The 14397-nt window shown below is 49.6% G+C and overlaps 1 protein-coding gene across 23 annotated transcripts in view; it reads right to left on the reverse strand.

Moving 5' to 3' along the window:
• Positions 1 to 14397, reverse strand: part of MID1 (midline 1) — a 668331-nt gene that overhangs the window by 119668 nt on the left and 534266 nt on the right. For 12 of the 23 annotated variants that reach the window (XM_021080487.2, XM_085007311.1, XM_021080488.2 and 9 more), the window contains one exon: positions 5024 to 5739. In XM_021080487.2, coding sequence (XP_020936146.1) covers positions 5024 to 5683 — 660 coding nt within the window. In that variant the 5' untranslated portion in view covers positions 5684 to 5739. Of the gene's footprint in view, positions 1 to 5023; positions 5740 to 5912; positions 6248 to 14397 lie in introns of those variants that run through there. The other 11 variants (XM_085007319.1, XM_085007321.1, XM_085007317.1 and 8 more) reach the window with 2 other exon arrangements.

Below are 14397 nucleotides of genomic sequence, written 5' to 3' on the forward strand. Positions count from 1 at the left end.
TGACAAGTATTTACTGAGAATTCATTATCTGCAAGACCCTGTGGTCAGTCTTAGGTGAGGGATGGAACAATGGGAGCCAAAGGTCTCTGCCTAACTTAAGGTGCTTAAATCCTCAATGGAGACATACCATGTGTTCAACTGACTAGATAACTAGGTATATGCTGGAGTAAGTGATTGTTATGGGTTGAATTGCAGCCCCTCGACTTTCATACGGTGAAGCCCGAACCCCGAATACATCAGAATGTGACCTTATTTAGGAAGAAGGTCACTGCGGCTATAATTGGTTAAGCTGCGGTCATACTGGAGTAGAGGGGCCCTTCATCCAAGACGACTGGTGTCCTCTTTAGAGGAAGTTTGAACACAAAGACAAGCACACAGAGGGAGGACAGCCACCTACAACCCAAGGAGAGGGGCCTGGGACACAGCCTTCGCTCCAAGCCCTCAAAAGGAAGCGACTATGCTGGCACTTCGATTTTGAACTTCTAGCCTCGAAAACCCTGAGGCAATCCGTTTCTTTCCTTTAAGCCACCTAATCTGGGGTCCCCTGTTGCAGCAGCCCTAGCAGATTCATGCAGTGATAAACAATTGACTCTTCTCACAGATGAAGCTGTCTCAGCCTGGGCACCACTGAGAGTTGGGACCAGACAACTCTCCGTGGGATGGGGGCACATCCTGCACCCCGTAGGGCACAGCAGCATCCCTGGCCTCTTTCCACACATGTGGGTAACACACACGCATGCACCCACAGACACACACCCTCTCACTGGAACCTGTACTATACCTGCTACTATTTTCAAAGACGAAACAACTTATAGAAATTCTAAGGCCAAAGGAAAAAGTTGAGCCCAGTATCCACTTACGCCTCCCCCAACGGCAAATAAAGTCTGCGACTTTCAAACATGTAAAAACATACGACCTATAAATGAATAAGCCCAAGAGTGAAATGCCACGTCTTCACCTTCAGATGACAAGGGCTAGAGAGGAAGCTGAGATTTCATCAGAACCCGTGGCGAATTTCTATCAGATTACAATGGGATGATCCAGGGAAAGGGGTATGACACAAAGAAACTCCCCCACCTGCCCACAGTGGCCCATGGAGAGTCACAACAGCAAAACCGTGACTAGCAGCTTCAGCCTCAGCTAACTTGAAGTGGGACTATGCTGAAACTGAGGGGCAAGGAAAGGTCAATTTTCCCCAGGTTGTGTATTTTTTAGAGGTGTGACTAGAAAAGAAACAAGAGCTCCAAGACTGTATGTTGGAACAGAAGACAAGGAATTACCGCACCGTAATTCCCTGAAAACTCTGGAATGCGTTATATTAAATTCTCTTACATGTGATGAACTTCGCAAATCAAACGTTTAATCCAAGGACAGAGGACCGAGAAGCTTCTTCAAATTCAATTAGAAGGCTGTGAAAAGGCCCCCACTAGGATATGCTCCATTTAAAGACTTAGGCATTTGGCAGGAAGACTTTTCTCTTCTTATCTAAAATCAGAGTTCGGGAAATGCTGCTTTAATTTTCTCTTTGCCTCAATATTTTATGAGTACTTCCCAATGCATTGTCTCAAAAAGTATTAGATTCTTTTTTTTTTTTTTTTGCCTTTTTTTAAGGGCCGCACTCACAGCATATGGAGGTTCCCAGGCTAGGGGCCGAATCAGAGCTGTAGCAGCCAGCCTACACCACAGCCACAGCAGCACCAGCTCCGAGCCACGTCTGGGACCTACTCCACAGCTCATGGCAATGCCAGATCCTTAACCCACTGAGTGAGGCCAGCGATCGAACCCACATCTTCACGGATACTAGTTGGGTTCATTGAGTGCTGAGTCACGATGGGAACTCCAAAAAGTATTATTAGAGTCTTGACTTGATGCTATTTCAACTGATGTGAAAGATTGTATTTGCATGAATTCTTTTTTTTTTTTTTTTGTCTTTTTGCTATTTCTTTGGGCCGCTCCCACGACATATGGAGGTTCCCAGGCTAGGGGTCCAATCGGAGCTGTAGCCACTGGCCAACACCAGAGCCACAGCAACGCTGGATCCGAGCCGCGTCTGCAGCCTACACCACAGCTCACGGCAACGCCAGATCGTCAACCCACTGAACAAGGGCAGGGACCGAACCCGCAACCTCATGGTTCCGAGTCAGATTCGTTAACCACTGCTCCACGACGGGAACTCCTGTATTTGCATGAATTCTGCATGCTGGAATTTTAAAGTTTTTTTTTTTCCCTTTTGTGTCTAACAACAAAGTTGTAATGTACAAAAGTATATTCCAATTCTTTATATCAATTCATGTTTACTGAGAGCTAATCCGAGTAAAACACGCCCCTCAAAGTTGAGAGTTATTGCAAGAAATAATTATACTTCATAATCACTGCAGATTTCCTTTCTTCAAATAATGGACTTATACCAACAGAAGTAAAAAAAAAAATTTTTTTTCAGGAGCTCCCTGGTGGCCTAGCTATTAAGGAGTTGGCATCATTACTGCTGTGGCGAGGGTTCACTCCCTGGTGTGGGAACCTCCACATGTCATGGGCACAGTCAAAAAACAAAATAAAACAAGTCGAAAACATTTTCCAACAGGAGACACCTGAGTCCTTACATATTCAAATAATTAAGCAAACCTATCGTGTTATCAATGAAAACATCCTCACATTTCTCCACGCTTTTTGTTTCCACATCATCACCATTCCATTTCTGTATGAGATGCTAAAGCCTCAAGAAAACAAACTGACAGAACACCTTTACTTTTTCAGACCAAAGGAATTTTAAAAACCCCCTTTCTTGCTTTTGGTCCTTTCACTAAGCTATTACTTGCTGTAAAAAGTCAATGTGGATCTTGTTCTTAGGTTTTGAAAGAGCAGAGCTACCCAAATGTCACACACGCCACAATTTTGTTTTTTAATTCCAACTTGTGACATGTTCTCGAACAAACAGGCTGTGCTGCCATGCTGTTTGTTTAAATGCTCATAAGCAACTTTTCCGAAATGGCTGTAAATAAGTGCTTATAAGCATATTTTGTTGAGCAGCTATAAACGTGTTCCGGTGCACTGGGTGCTGTTGGTAGGCTTCGACTGCTGTTCTTAGAAGAGGAAATCTACAAGATTGTTCATTGTCAGGCCCCCCTGATGACAGGATCAATGACCGCTAAGCCACAGGCTTGATTAGACAAGCGCGCAGGGCTCATAACCGAAGCGTTTCATTGTCATCCCAGAAAGGGCTGGAGCATGGAGGTGTCTCCTCATAAACTCGGAGATGTTATGGAAATAACGAAGAAGAACCCTCTGGGACGGTACACAGGTGAGGAGAAGAACTTGACCATCAGGTTTACAACTCAAGTCTGGGAGCTGCTGAACAGCCACCGTCTTCGTGGTGCTTTGACAAATGGTCATTCAAAGCAGTGTTAATCCAATTAAAGGAAATTTTTTTTTGGGGGGGGGGTTAAGAAATAACACCGATCTGGCACGTTTCCCTCTTGGAAAGCCAACAATCATCCTCAACATTCCATCGCCAGCCAAAAAAGGAGAGGGAAGGACCAGCGTGGTTTTTTAAAAATGTGACAGTCCTGACAATTGCGCACGAACTGGTTTCAGTGGCACCATGGGTACACACGTTGCCTTTGCTCTTCTGCGCTTTGGAGGTGTGTTTTTGGCTACCTTTGTGCACCACTAGAAAACCAATCAGCATCTGTCTTCCTTGTCTGTATCACCTCGATCCTCGGGCTTAGCTTCCTAAGGATGGATTTGCACCAGTCGGCGATGGACAGGGTGAGGGAGGCATGCGACCCAGGTGATGCTTTTGTTTCCTGGGTGACATCTGGAAGCAGGGGTTCGCGTGAGCCTGCCAACCTCAGCAAAGAGCCAAACCAAACCCCAGATGGGGTCCGCTCACCCCGGCGCCCCCCCAAATAATCTACACGGTCCCAGGAAACACCAGCCCCCATCGGCGCCGAGGCGAAGCGAGAGGAACCAGTTGTGAGAGGCGATGATGTGATGTGTGCTGAGCGCTGACACTTTTGAGCGTGTGATTCATTTTTGTTTGCCCAACAACACGGTGTGTGTTCGTCCTAGGAGGGACTTCAGCATCTATTTACCCCAAGCTCTTAATTTATACTTCCCTTCCTTTTAATTGGCATCTGGTGATCTAAAATGAGCAGGTGAACCGAGGATGCGGAGCGGCGCACCCTCCGAGCAAACTCTCTCGGCTGAGTTTGCAATAATTAGACCCACCGGCGCCCGCAGATGAACAGACATCTGAAGACCTGGCTTCCTTCCTCCTCGGTGCCTTCTCTCCGTATCCAGAGAGTGATTTTGAAACCCGACATACAGGCATATTAATTATCACTCCCCGAGCTGCACTTCAGTTAATAATGTCACATTAAAAGTGCAGCTCAAACAGTCCTGCCTGAAACCTTCTGGAATAAAAAGCCTCCACGGGAAGGCATTCTTTCGTGAAACCCGAGATGGTCGGAACACTCTAGGTCACCAATAAGCTGGATATCATTTGCACAAGGCCTAAAAGGTCGCATGTCCCCGAAAATCCCACATTTGCTACAGGCAACTCTTCCTTCTGTTCTTTCGTTTGGGCAGTAACTGGATCGAGGCACGATGCACGTGAAATTCATTTTCCCTGATGCGTGAGAAAAATAAATGCTCCCCCCAAAATGCTCACGCCTAGACTGCATCTGCCATTCCTTCTTCTCTCTCTCCCCCTCTCCCTTTCTCTCTCTCCCTTTCTCTCTCTCTCTCTCTCTCAACTACAAGGACTGAAAATGATCCCAATTTTTCCCCCCCGTTCACCTTCACCTTGACAACGCTGCAATCACAAGCGGCAGTCAACTTTTACAAGACACCCTTATTGTGTAACATGGAGAGGCTGCCAAAAAAACATGCTACAACGAATCAGATAACAAAGGCGAAGAGAAAACCTTCACCTGCCACATAACTAGCAATGAATACACTTTTTTTTTTTTTCCCGTGACATTTGCTGGCAGAAAGGGGTTGGCTTAAGGCGGGTCGGACTAACCTTCAATTTGTCATAGCGCTCACTCAAAGCTGCCACCTGATGATCGCGGTGCCGCCCAACCAGTTTACACAAGGCACAGATTAACTGGTCATCGGTCACACAGTACATATTCACCTTCTCATCCTCGTGCTCCAGGCACATCAGCCCCCGGATGTGCGAGTCCGGGATGGGCTCAATCAGACGATGGCCTGTAAAGGGCTTCTTGTTCGGGTGAGTGGCTTTCAGGCACTCGTCACAGTAGGACACTTCGCAAGTGACACAGGTCTTCACCGCGTCCTGGGCAGGATCCTGGTCACAGAACTGGCAGAGGACTTTCTCGGCGGAGCTCATGCTGTTGCCGTCGAAGGCCCGCTCGCGGCGCGTCTCGCTGGGGGAGTTGGGCCCGCTCACGGAGGCTTTCTGGAACCTGTCGATGATGTTCTGCAGGGTGACGTTGCGCTTGAGCCCGTCTAGACCTCGCTGGCTGAGCGTGATGACATGCCGGCAGGTGGGGCACTGGAAGGCGGTGATGGACTCCACAGACTCGTTGGTGGCGCAGTGTGACACCAGGATGCGGTGGGCGCAGTTGAAGCAGAGGCTGTGTGCACAGGGGAGCAGGAGAGGGTCCTCAAAGAGCTCCAGACAAATAGGGCAGGTCAGCTCCGACTCCAGTGTTTCCATCTTCAGGCAAAGCTCTCCTGGGTCATCAGCAAAATCCAAGGAAGCTGATCAGCTATCTGGAAACAGAACGTAAGATCGGATTAGGCACGAGGGGGGCAGCCATGGGGGGCTGTCAGCTTGGAGTGCATCTCAGAATAACTCCGAACACAGGTCAGGGGAGGGTAAATGTGTGTACATTCCAAGTAACTCTCTCTCTCTTCGCTGGGGAACGAAGGAGCGGGAAACACACCCGAAGCCAGCAGACCAGCCAACATTTCCTCAAGGTTCTCGTCGCTAAAAGCAGTCGTTTGTGTGTTTATTTGTTTTCATTTTGCTCTTTAACGGGTCTCACTCCCTCCCAACTGGCAGGCTCCTAAAACCCTAATTTCCTTGTCTCATCACAATCATCTTACTGCCTCACGGCCAAGGTCTCCTCACGCTGACAGGGAAAAGGTAGAAGCGCTCACTAATGAACTCTAGAGTGTTTTCTAACTTGGAATTGATGAATTTAGATGTTAAGTATCTGGGCTTTTTAAGGGCTGCGGCTCTGCAATGCCAAGCCAGGCTTCAGAGGAGGAGAAAGGCAGAAACGTGGGCATGAAATGTACATGAAATGAAACGCCCGACTTCCGTGGAAATGATAAGGCTTAAACACAGGGTGTCAGCTTCCAAAATATATTCCCAAGGGGAGGAAAAAACAAAACAAAAAACACTGACTTTCACAGAGATGGCCGTGAGAGACGCAACATTTCTGGCATGCATTTGCTACTCTTCTGAATAATTCCATTGTTGAATCCGGCAGTGGGACGTGGGTGGGCAGAGAGAAGCAGAGAAAAATATGTGAATATGTGGGGGGGGGTGTACCAGTGACTAATAAGGATGTGGCTCCTGAGAACAAGGATTGTAGTGGCTACAACATTCATTTGCTAACTTAGAACAAAGGTGATGATTACACTTTAGAAAGCAGCCGAAGGTCGTTGCGCTCCCTCGAGGAGGCTTACAAGGGCGGCCCGCCGGACCCCCGCACAGCCCTCCCAGCCTAAAAACTCCCATCAAGGGCTTGTCACTGTCACCAACCAAAGGCCGGGCTGGCGGGAGGTCCAGCCTCACACTCCGAGCCACGGTGGCCCGGGCACGACCTTCGCCGGCTTTGTTGCTCCCCTCCAGGCTGCCTTGGGGTGGCCCAGCTGCACGTTCCCCACTGAAGACTTGCTGCTTTTGAGATCTCGCCTGCCCCTGCCACCACCGCCCCCCCCCCCTTCAAAAAGGGGACGGCAAAGAATCCCACATAAACCCCGGCTCATTAAGAGGGAAGAGGCCTCATGCTCATTAGCAGGCCTGGGAACCAAGCCTCTTTGAACCTTCTCCCTTTCAAGGCCATTAGCAGAGGTCCGCGCAACAGTGATGGGCGTATTAGAGGCAGCCCAGCGCCGGCTGTGGGAGAATCGGGCAACTCACCCAGGGGATGCGAGGTTCACATCACCCTCCGGGGGCGGGGGGGGGGGGGCGGGGGGTATTCTCAGCCGGATCCATGGGAAGGCTTCACATCCAAAGCTACGCTGAGTGATTCTGACAATCAGCCTTTTTGTATTCACACCTCCACTTATTGACCAAATTCGCCGTTTCTCAAATAGCCTGACCCTCTCGGCAATAGCATCTCTCAGAAATACCACGCGGTGCTTTTGGTTAAACTAATGCGCCTCCTGTTATCAACTGAACAGTAACTGATCATGAAAAGGGGAAAGTATGTGCCGAGCTTGTTAAAAATGCAAGAGCTGCTGCCTTTACAGGAGCCGGGCATCTTAAAAAGCTCTTCAGCCGTCTGCTGATACAAACTGCGTAAGAAAGGATAAACGGGCAGCTGAGGCTGGAAACTGTGAAAGACCACTCATCTGCCCACAACCTGCAGTGGAAGCCCCAGGGCGGCTGCTCTGAGAAACGCACCATCCCTGCTTGGTCTCGGCCAACTCTTCCTACAGATGGCTTGGAAGAAATGGCAAGGTTTTCCCTCTTGATCATTATTTTGGTTAATCGAGGCAAAACGGAAGTGTCTCTAGATCCAATTTCTGGTCACCTCTCCCACCAGAAGCGTGTGAAGCAAAGGAATAACATAGCCCCTTTGGTCGGATTTGTTCTCAGGTGAAACCAAAACCGCCTATGAATGGTTCCCACCGGAGGGTGGGCTGAGTGTCACCTATGTCTGGAGGGCTCTGATGACTGCATTTTTATGCAGGTGCCAGGATTCCATCCCCAAGGGGTACCGTCAGAATTTCTAGAGGTGATTCCATTGGCGACCCCAATGGAAATGCTGACATTTTCCTCTAGAGATGTTTCCTGAAGGCCAGGTCCGGAGTTGGCCCGAGAAGCCAGAATCTGGCTCCCTCCTTATCCCAGCTCTGTGATCACGGGCCAAGCCAAGCTCCTCTCCTACCTGGATCAGCACAGCACCTGTCTAAACGGTCTCCTGGCTTCTGCTCACTCTTGCCGTCCCCCACACAGTCGAGCCCCCCCTTGGAAGTCAGAGAACCTATTAAAACATGACAAGAGCCCCCCCCCAGTCTCCTCTCCCCTCCCGGGGTCCCCCATCTCCCTCAGGGAGAAGTTCACCAGAATAAAACCAGCCCCAGAAAACAGAGGCTCAGACAGTGACTTCATCCCCTCCCACATGATCCCCGTTCTGCTCCGGGCATATAGCCTCCGTATGATGTCCCCAAACACGCCAAGCACGTCCTGTCTCCCTTCTGCAAGGTCTTTGGAATCCGAGAGACTCTGCTCCAGGGTCACCTTCTCTGTGAACTCACATAAAACCAATTATGCCCCTGCTTCCACCACAGCCACCCCCCACCCACCCACCCATCGGGGCAACCCTCTGCCCCCCCATCTCAGTTTGTTTTCTTCCGTGGTTCTCATCACCGACAGAGTCTATCAGTTGGGTCACCGCCCCATCCCTCCCCACGGCCCCACCCCTAGACTATCCGCTCCACAAGAGCAGAACCTTTGCTGTGCTCTCGGAGCCCTGGAGCGCCAGCACCTGGAACAGCGCCTTGTGCATGGTAAGACTCAACCACTCACGGAGTCAGTACAGGTACTGGTGCTGGGGTTGAAAGCAAAAAGAATGAAACGTAACCACTGCAACCTCAAGGATCTCTCAATATATTCCAACAGAGGTCAGCCGACTTTTTCTATCGAGGCCAAGAGAGGAAATATTTTTGGCACCGCCAGTCAGAGTCTCTGCTGCAAGTCCTCAACCCTCCACCGTCACGCGCAAAAGCAGTCACATGCAATCCATGAAATGATCGTGCTGTCCAACAGCATCATATTCACGAAAGCAGGTGGCAAGCTGAATTTGGCGTGCGGATCTTATTCTGCTGACCCATGTTCGAGAAGAGAGAGACACGTATGGGTAGCCAAAACAGCAACGAAAAGCACTCTGAGAGGTATGAATAAAACGCTGTGTGGGCAACAATGGCCCCGCTGGTGGAAGACAGCTTCGACAAGCATGTACAAGTTGCCAGTGCTAACGGGAAATGCCATGCCATGCGATTTCACCCCAACATCAATGGGCATGATGTGAGTCAAGTGCTCAGGGGCAATTCACGTAAGAATGATTTAGTAACAGCTGCTCAGAACTGGACCTTTTTCCTTTTATTGCCATGGCGCTTGGCGCTGTGCTTTATGCAAGTGTCTATGCTATAAAGGTTAGTTAATTATACGCAGTGATGACCAAATATCTAGATGCGATGTCAGGTTCAGCCAATTTTCTCAACCTTTTGCCTCTATGCTGCCAGAAAGGAAGGGATTTTGATTTGAGAGCTACCGTGCATCTCATCTTTACTACTTTTATCAAGATTCTGCCATGGTAGCAATATTCTTATGAAACTACCCAACAATATAGTGCTACTAAGCATGCATGCCATTTCTTATCTTTAAGAAAAAATAGCACAGTTTATTTTCCAGCTCTCTTTAAAGTATCTTTTTTTTTTTTCTTTTTATGGCTACACCCACCGCATATGGAAGTTCCCAGGCCAGGGACTGAATCCGAGCCACAGCTGCGACCTACACTGTAACTATGGCGACACCGGATCCTTTCACCCACGGCGCCAGGCCAGGGATTTAACCCACACCTGCGCAGCAACCCAAACCACTGCAGTCAGATTCTTAACCACTGCACCACATCAGAAACTCCTAAAATAGCTTTGCTTGAGAAATGAATGCCATTCATTCTTTCAGCCTGGAACCGAATTCCCTCGAGGTACTGTGTCCCAGGACAAGTCATGCTAACACCTGGCCCCTCCTTCAGTGACCTTATGGTCTATTAAGGAAGAGAAAATACAAACGGGTATCCAACACAACAAAAGACACGTGCCAGCAACTGGGGTTGGGGGGGGGGTCGGGGGAGAGGATGAGGAAGCTTCCCGAAGGAGGCAACGTGCACAGTGCACTGCAGAAGATGAGACGGGGATCACAAACCCATAGAGGTGCAGGGGCCGGGGTGTAGGGGCAGAGTTTGTGCAAAATGGTATCTTTTTTCTTTCCTGAACTCCTCTAATTTCCAGGCCTCCAATTAAAGCGCGCGCATGCGCGCGCGCGTGTCTCAGCCATCACGACAATGGCAGGAAATCACACGTGCTTATGATTGTCAGGAAATTCTATAGCTCAACATTTTTCTGAATGGGCTGATCGGTTCTCATTCCGAGGAGGACGTCGGTAATCATGGGAACCCCTGCAACAAACCGGGGATGGGAACAAGTCACAGCTCACGCCTCTGTCTGTCCACCATTTGTGGTTCCCAACAGGGCAGAGAACAGTTGAGTGAGAGAGCTGGGCAGGTGGCCAGGTGATCTAGGGTGATCCGCGGCTCTGCTAGCGATTAGCTGTGTGTCCCTGGCCAAGGGTCCACAGATGTTCCCTCCAATTCACTCCAGACCGATCCCTCAGCAGCAGAGTCTGTAGTCACAGTGCGGAAAGTAGCATCACGTCTTTTCTATGAAAGGAAATCTTGGTGACTCCGTTTGGCTCTGGTTTCGGGTGGAAATGGCCCTGCGACCCCCTTCCTGTTTCCCTCTTCGCCCAGCAACAATTTGTTCCCATGAGCCAAGCGGGAAGAGTGTGTGCCCTGACCTGACCCATGGCAAGGGGACGGGTACATCACACCTGCGTTGGGGATAAAGAGGGGAGGGTCCTTTGTTCGGGCGTGCGTGCTTTTTGGAGCACCCACGCCCTCCCGCAGAAGGAAAGAGCCTTGTCGAGACTTCTCCCTGTCCACGTGTCTCACGTTCTGACACTGGCGACCCAAGCCAGGGTTATCTTAATGTCCAACAACAGGATACAGTTAAGCCCCGGATGCTGGAAGCACTGGTTGTAAGACATCTTTTCAAGCAACTTCCTTCGGGATTCAAGACTGTGGAGGGCAGCACTTCTTTAAAATGGAAAATTAATAAATGGCTATTTATTGTCCACACCTCTCCCTCCTTCCTTTACCCCACCCCCACCCATTCTGTGTACAGCTGAGATGCGTCTTTTCTGGCTTTCCTCCCTCTGACCACTGCCGACTTCTCCTCCAGCTCATCAAAGCCTAGATGTTTCCGATGGGGCCGGCCAGCCGTCTATCACAACGCCATCTAGGTTGGTTGTTGATTTGCGTACTGCTGCTCTGAGAATGACTGCTGGGCTCGCATCTCGCGGTGCCATCTCTTTTCACAATTCCAGCTCAGGAGGGACAGTACTTGGCCTTCATTCACTGAAAGGGCCTCAATCAGACTGCATCTCAGGGACGCATCGGCTTCCCTCCCAAACCCCTCTGCCCGCCAAACCTCCTGGTGTCTCCTCATGTTGCTTCCATCCCCCAAATGGCACAAGTCAGAGGCTTACTTCATTTTCTACTCTTCCCTCTCTGCAAGAGGCAGAATAATGGCCCCCCAAAAGCAGTCCGCATCCTAATCCTATGTGGCACTGGTGGATACTGTACATTACAAGGCTACGGGAGTTTGGGTTGCAGATGTAATTACGGTGGCTAATCAGCTGACCTTGAGACAAGGAGATTAGCCTGGAACAATCACAAGGGTCCTTAAATGTGGACATGGGAGGCAACATACTGTCAGATGATGCCACGTGAAAAAGACTTGACGAGTCATTGCTGGATTTGAAGAAATTTGAAGAAGGAAGGGGCGCCATAAGCCAAGGGATGTGGGCAGCCTCTAGAAACTAGAGAAGGTGAAGAAACAGATGATCCCCTAGAGCCTCCAGGAGGAATGCAGCCCTGAAGATACCTTGATTATAGCCCGCTGAGATGTGAGTCAGACTTATGACCCTCAGTGTTGTGTCAAGCCATCAAGTTTGTCGTCACCTGCGACAGCATCACTAGGAAACCACATACGCGTCTTTCCCCAAATCCAAATCATTAGCCAAGACCCATAAATGTCAAACCTTAGGAGTTCTTTGAGTGGTTTCTCTGTTCTCACTGCCTCTGTGTTGACCCCGATTTTCCTTACTGGATTCCTAGACTCTAACCAAAAGCAAACGAACAAACAAAAAAACCAAAAACCCGCACACAAAAACAAAAACACTTCCTAGTTTGACTTCTCATCTCCAGTCTTTTGTCCTTCAGTTCCACCTTTGCAACATGCTTCTGGCATCACCACTTTATCCTGTTACTTCTCTTAAAGGCTCATAACACTCAACAGCTACCTGCTGCCCAAGTACGAGTCCAGACATCTCCTTTCTGAAAGCCTTGCCCAAATTTCTCTCAAACTGCTTCTTTTTTTTGTTTTTCAGGGCCACACCTGCAGCATACCGAAGTTCCTGGGCTAGGGGTCAAATCAGAGCTGCAGCTGCAGGCCTACACCACAGCAAGGTCAGATCCAAGCCACATCTGTGATCCACACTGCAGCTTGGGGCAATGCCGGATCCTTAACCCACTGAGCGAGGCCAGGGATCAAACCTGCATCCTCATGGACATTATGTTGGGTTCTTAACCCAAAGAGCAAACACGGCAACTCCTCAAACTGCTTCTTTAACCTTTTCCTCAATTACTTATCTCCTGTAAATGGGACCGTTTTCTGCACTTAGCAATCGCCTCTGCTTTCCTTCCTAGCACAAATCATTCCACCCGCCCCCGTGAGATTTTGTTTTTTGTTTTTTTGTTTTTTTTTTTTTTGGTTTCATGTTCATTTTCTTGTTTTTGTTTTCTGGTTTTTAAAAGGTGAGAGCAGAACCTCCGAGAAGCCCCAAGAGCCTGGGCCACTGCTGTATTTGGCAATTTCATAGGAAACAAACAAGACATACTTTCAAAGATGGCTCGAGAGGGTATGACGTCTCTTAAATGGTTACGATTAGCAAAGGAAAGCTTTGAGCTGAGAAACACAAAGCACTATCACTGTCCTGCTCACACAATCACTAGAATGCTTTTTTAAGAAGTAGGATTTCCGAGTACACAACAGAGTGATCAGTCGAGGGACCCAGGTTTGAAGGTACGGGAGTCACCTGTCGTCACCATTCAGCATTCTTGCCATACAGTCCCATTAGCACCGGGTCCGATACGGGCAGGCATGGACCAGCACCGACACAAAAACGAATCTCACAGGGGGGACCCCTCCTGGCCTAACGTTGAGGGCAATCCTGAGTGGGGGGCCTGAACCAAATGCCTGCCTCCAGCCCTCAGCCACCCCCTTCCCCATGATAATACTCAGGTATGAGAGGCTTGTACCTTTGGGGTTAAGGAAAATTTTTTTTTTTTGTCTTTTTCGGGCCGCATACGGAAGTTCCCAGGCTAGGGATCAAACTGGAGTCACAGCCACAGCCACAGCCAGGCGGGATCCGAGCCGCATCTGCAACCTACACCACAGCTCACGGCAACACCGGATCCTTAACCCACTGAGCGGGGCCAGGGATTGAACCTGAATCCTCACGGATACTAGTCGGGTTCATTAGCGCTGAACCACAAAAGGAACTCCGGGGTAAAGGAAAATCCATGAACAGAACAGTTGGAGGGGGGGCTGGAGGGATGATGACCCCTGGCACCCAGGTGATGGGCAAGGTGGTCTGGCTGAGCCAGGTGCCCCCTTGCTCCCTCTAGGCTCTAGGTCCCATCAGCCTGAGGTAGCACTCATGGCGAGAAGAGGACTTTCCTGGAGGGAGAAGGGCTTTCTTTTGTCCGAGAGACAGAAGGAAACAGGTTGGAGGAGAAAGTACCCAGTGGAAGAGGAAGGACACTGGGGCTTAAAGAGTTCAGATGGGAGTTCCCGACATGGCGCAGCGGAAACGAATCCACCCAGGAACCATGAGGTGGCGGGTTCGATCCCTGGTCTTGCTCAGTGGGTTAAGGATCCAGCGTTGCCATGAGCTGTGGTGTAGGTCACAGAGGCAGCTCAGATCCCTCATTGCTGTGGCTCTGGTGTAGGTGGGCAGCTGTAGCTCCAATTTGACCCCTAGCCTGTGAGCTTCCATATGCCTCGGGTGCGGCCCTAAAAAGACAAAAAAAGAAAAAAAAAGAGTTTGGATGTAGGATTTAGGCTTGAGAAGGGAGATGGGTCTACTCAGGAGAGGTGCCCTGACCCATCACTGCTACAGGTCAAGGAGATGCAAGTGAGGCAGGTTCATATCAGATGGATTCATCTTTTTTGCCCCTTCCTTTGAAGTAAGAGGCAACACTATTCCCTGGACAAGTCAAGGTAGAGAAAACACTGACCCCTCTGCCTATACTGTCACAACCCTTGCCACCATCCCACTCGGTTACT

This window comes from Sus scrofa, chromosome X, assembly GCF_054392235.1.
Source record: "Sus scrofa isolate SSC_HxYL_T2T_F1_AM1 chromosome X, Sscrofa_HxYL_maternal_Yorkshire_Landrace_v2.0, whole genome shotgun sequence".
Taxonomy (NCBI): Eukaryota; Metazoa; Chordata; class Mammalia; order Artiodactyla; family Suidae; genus Sus; species Sus scrofa.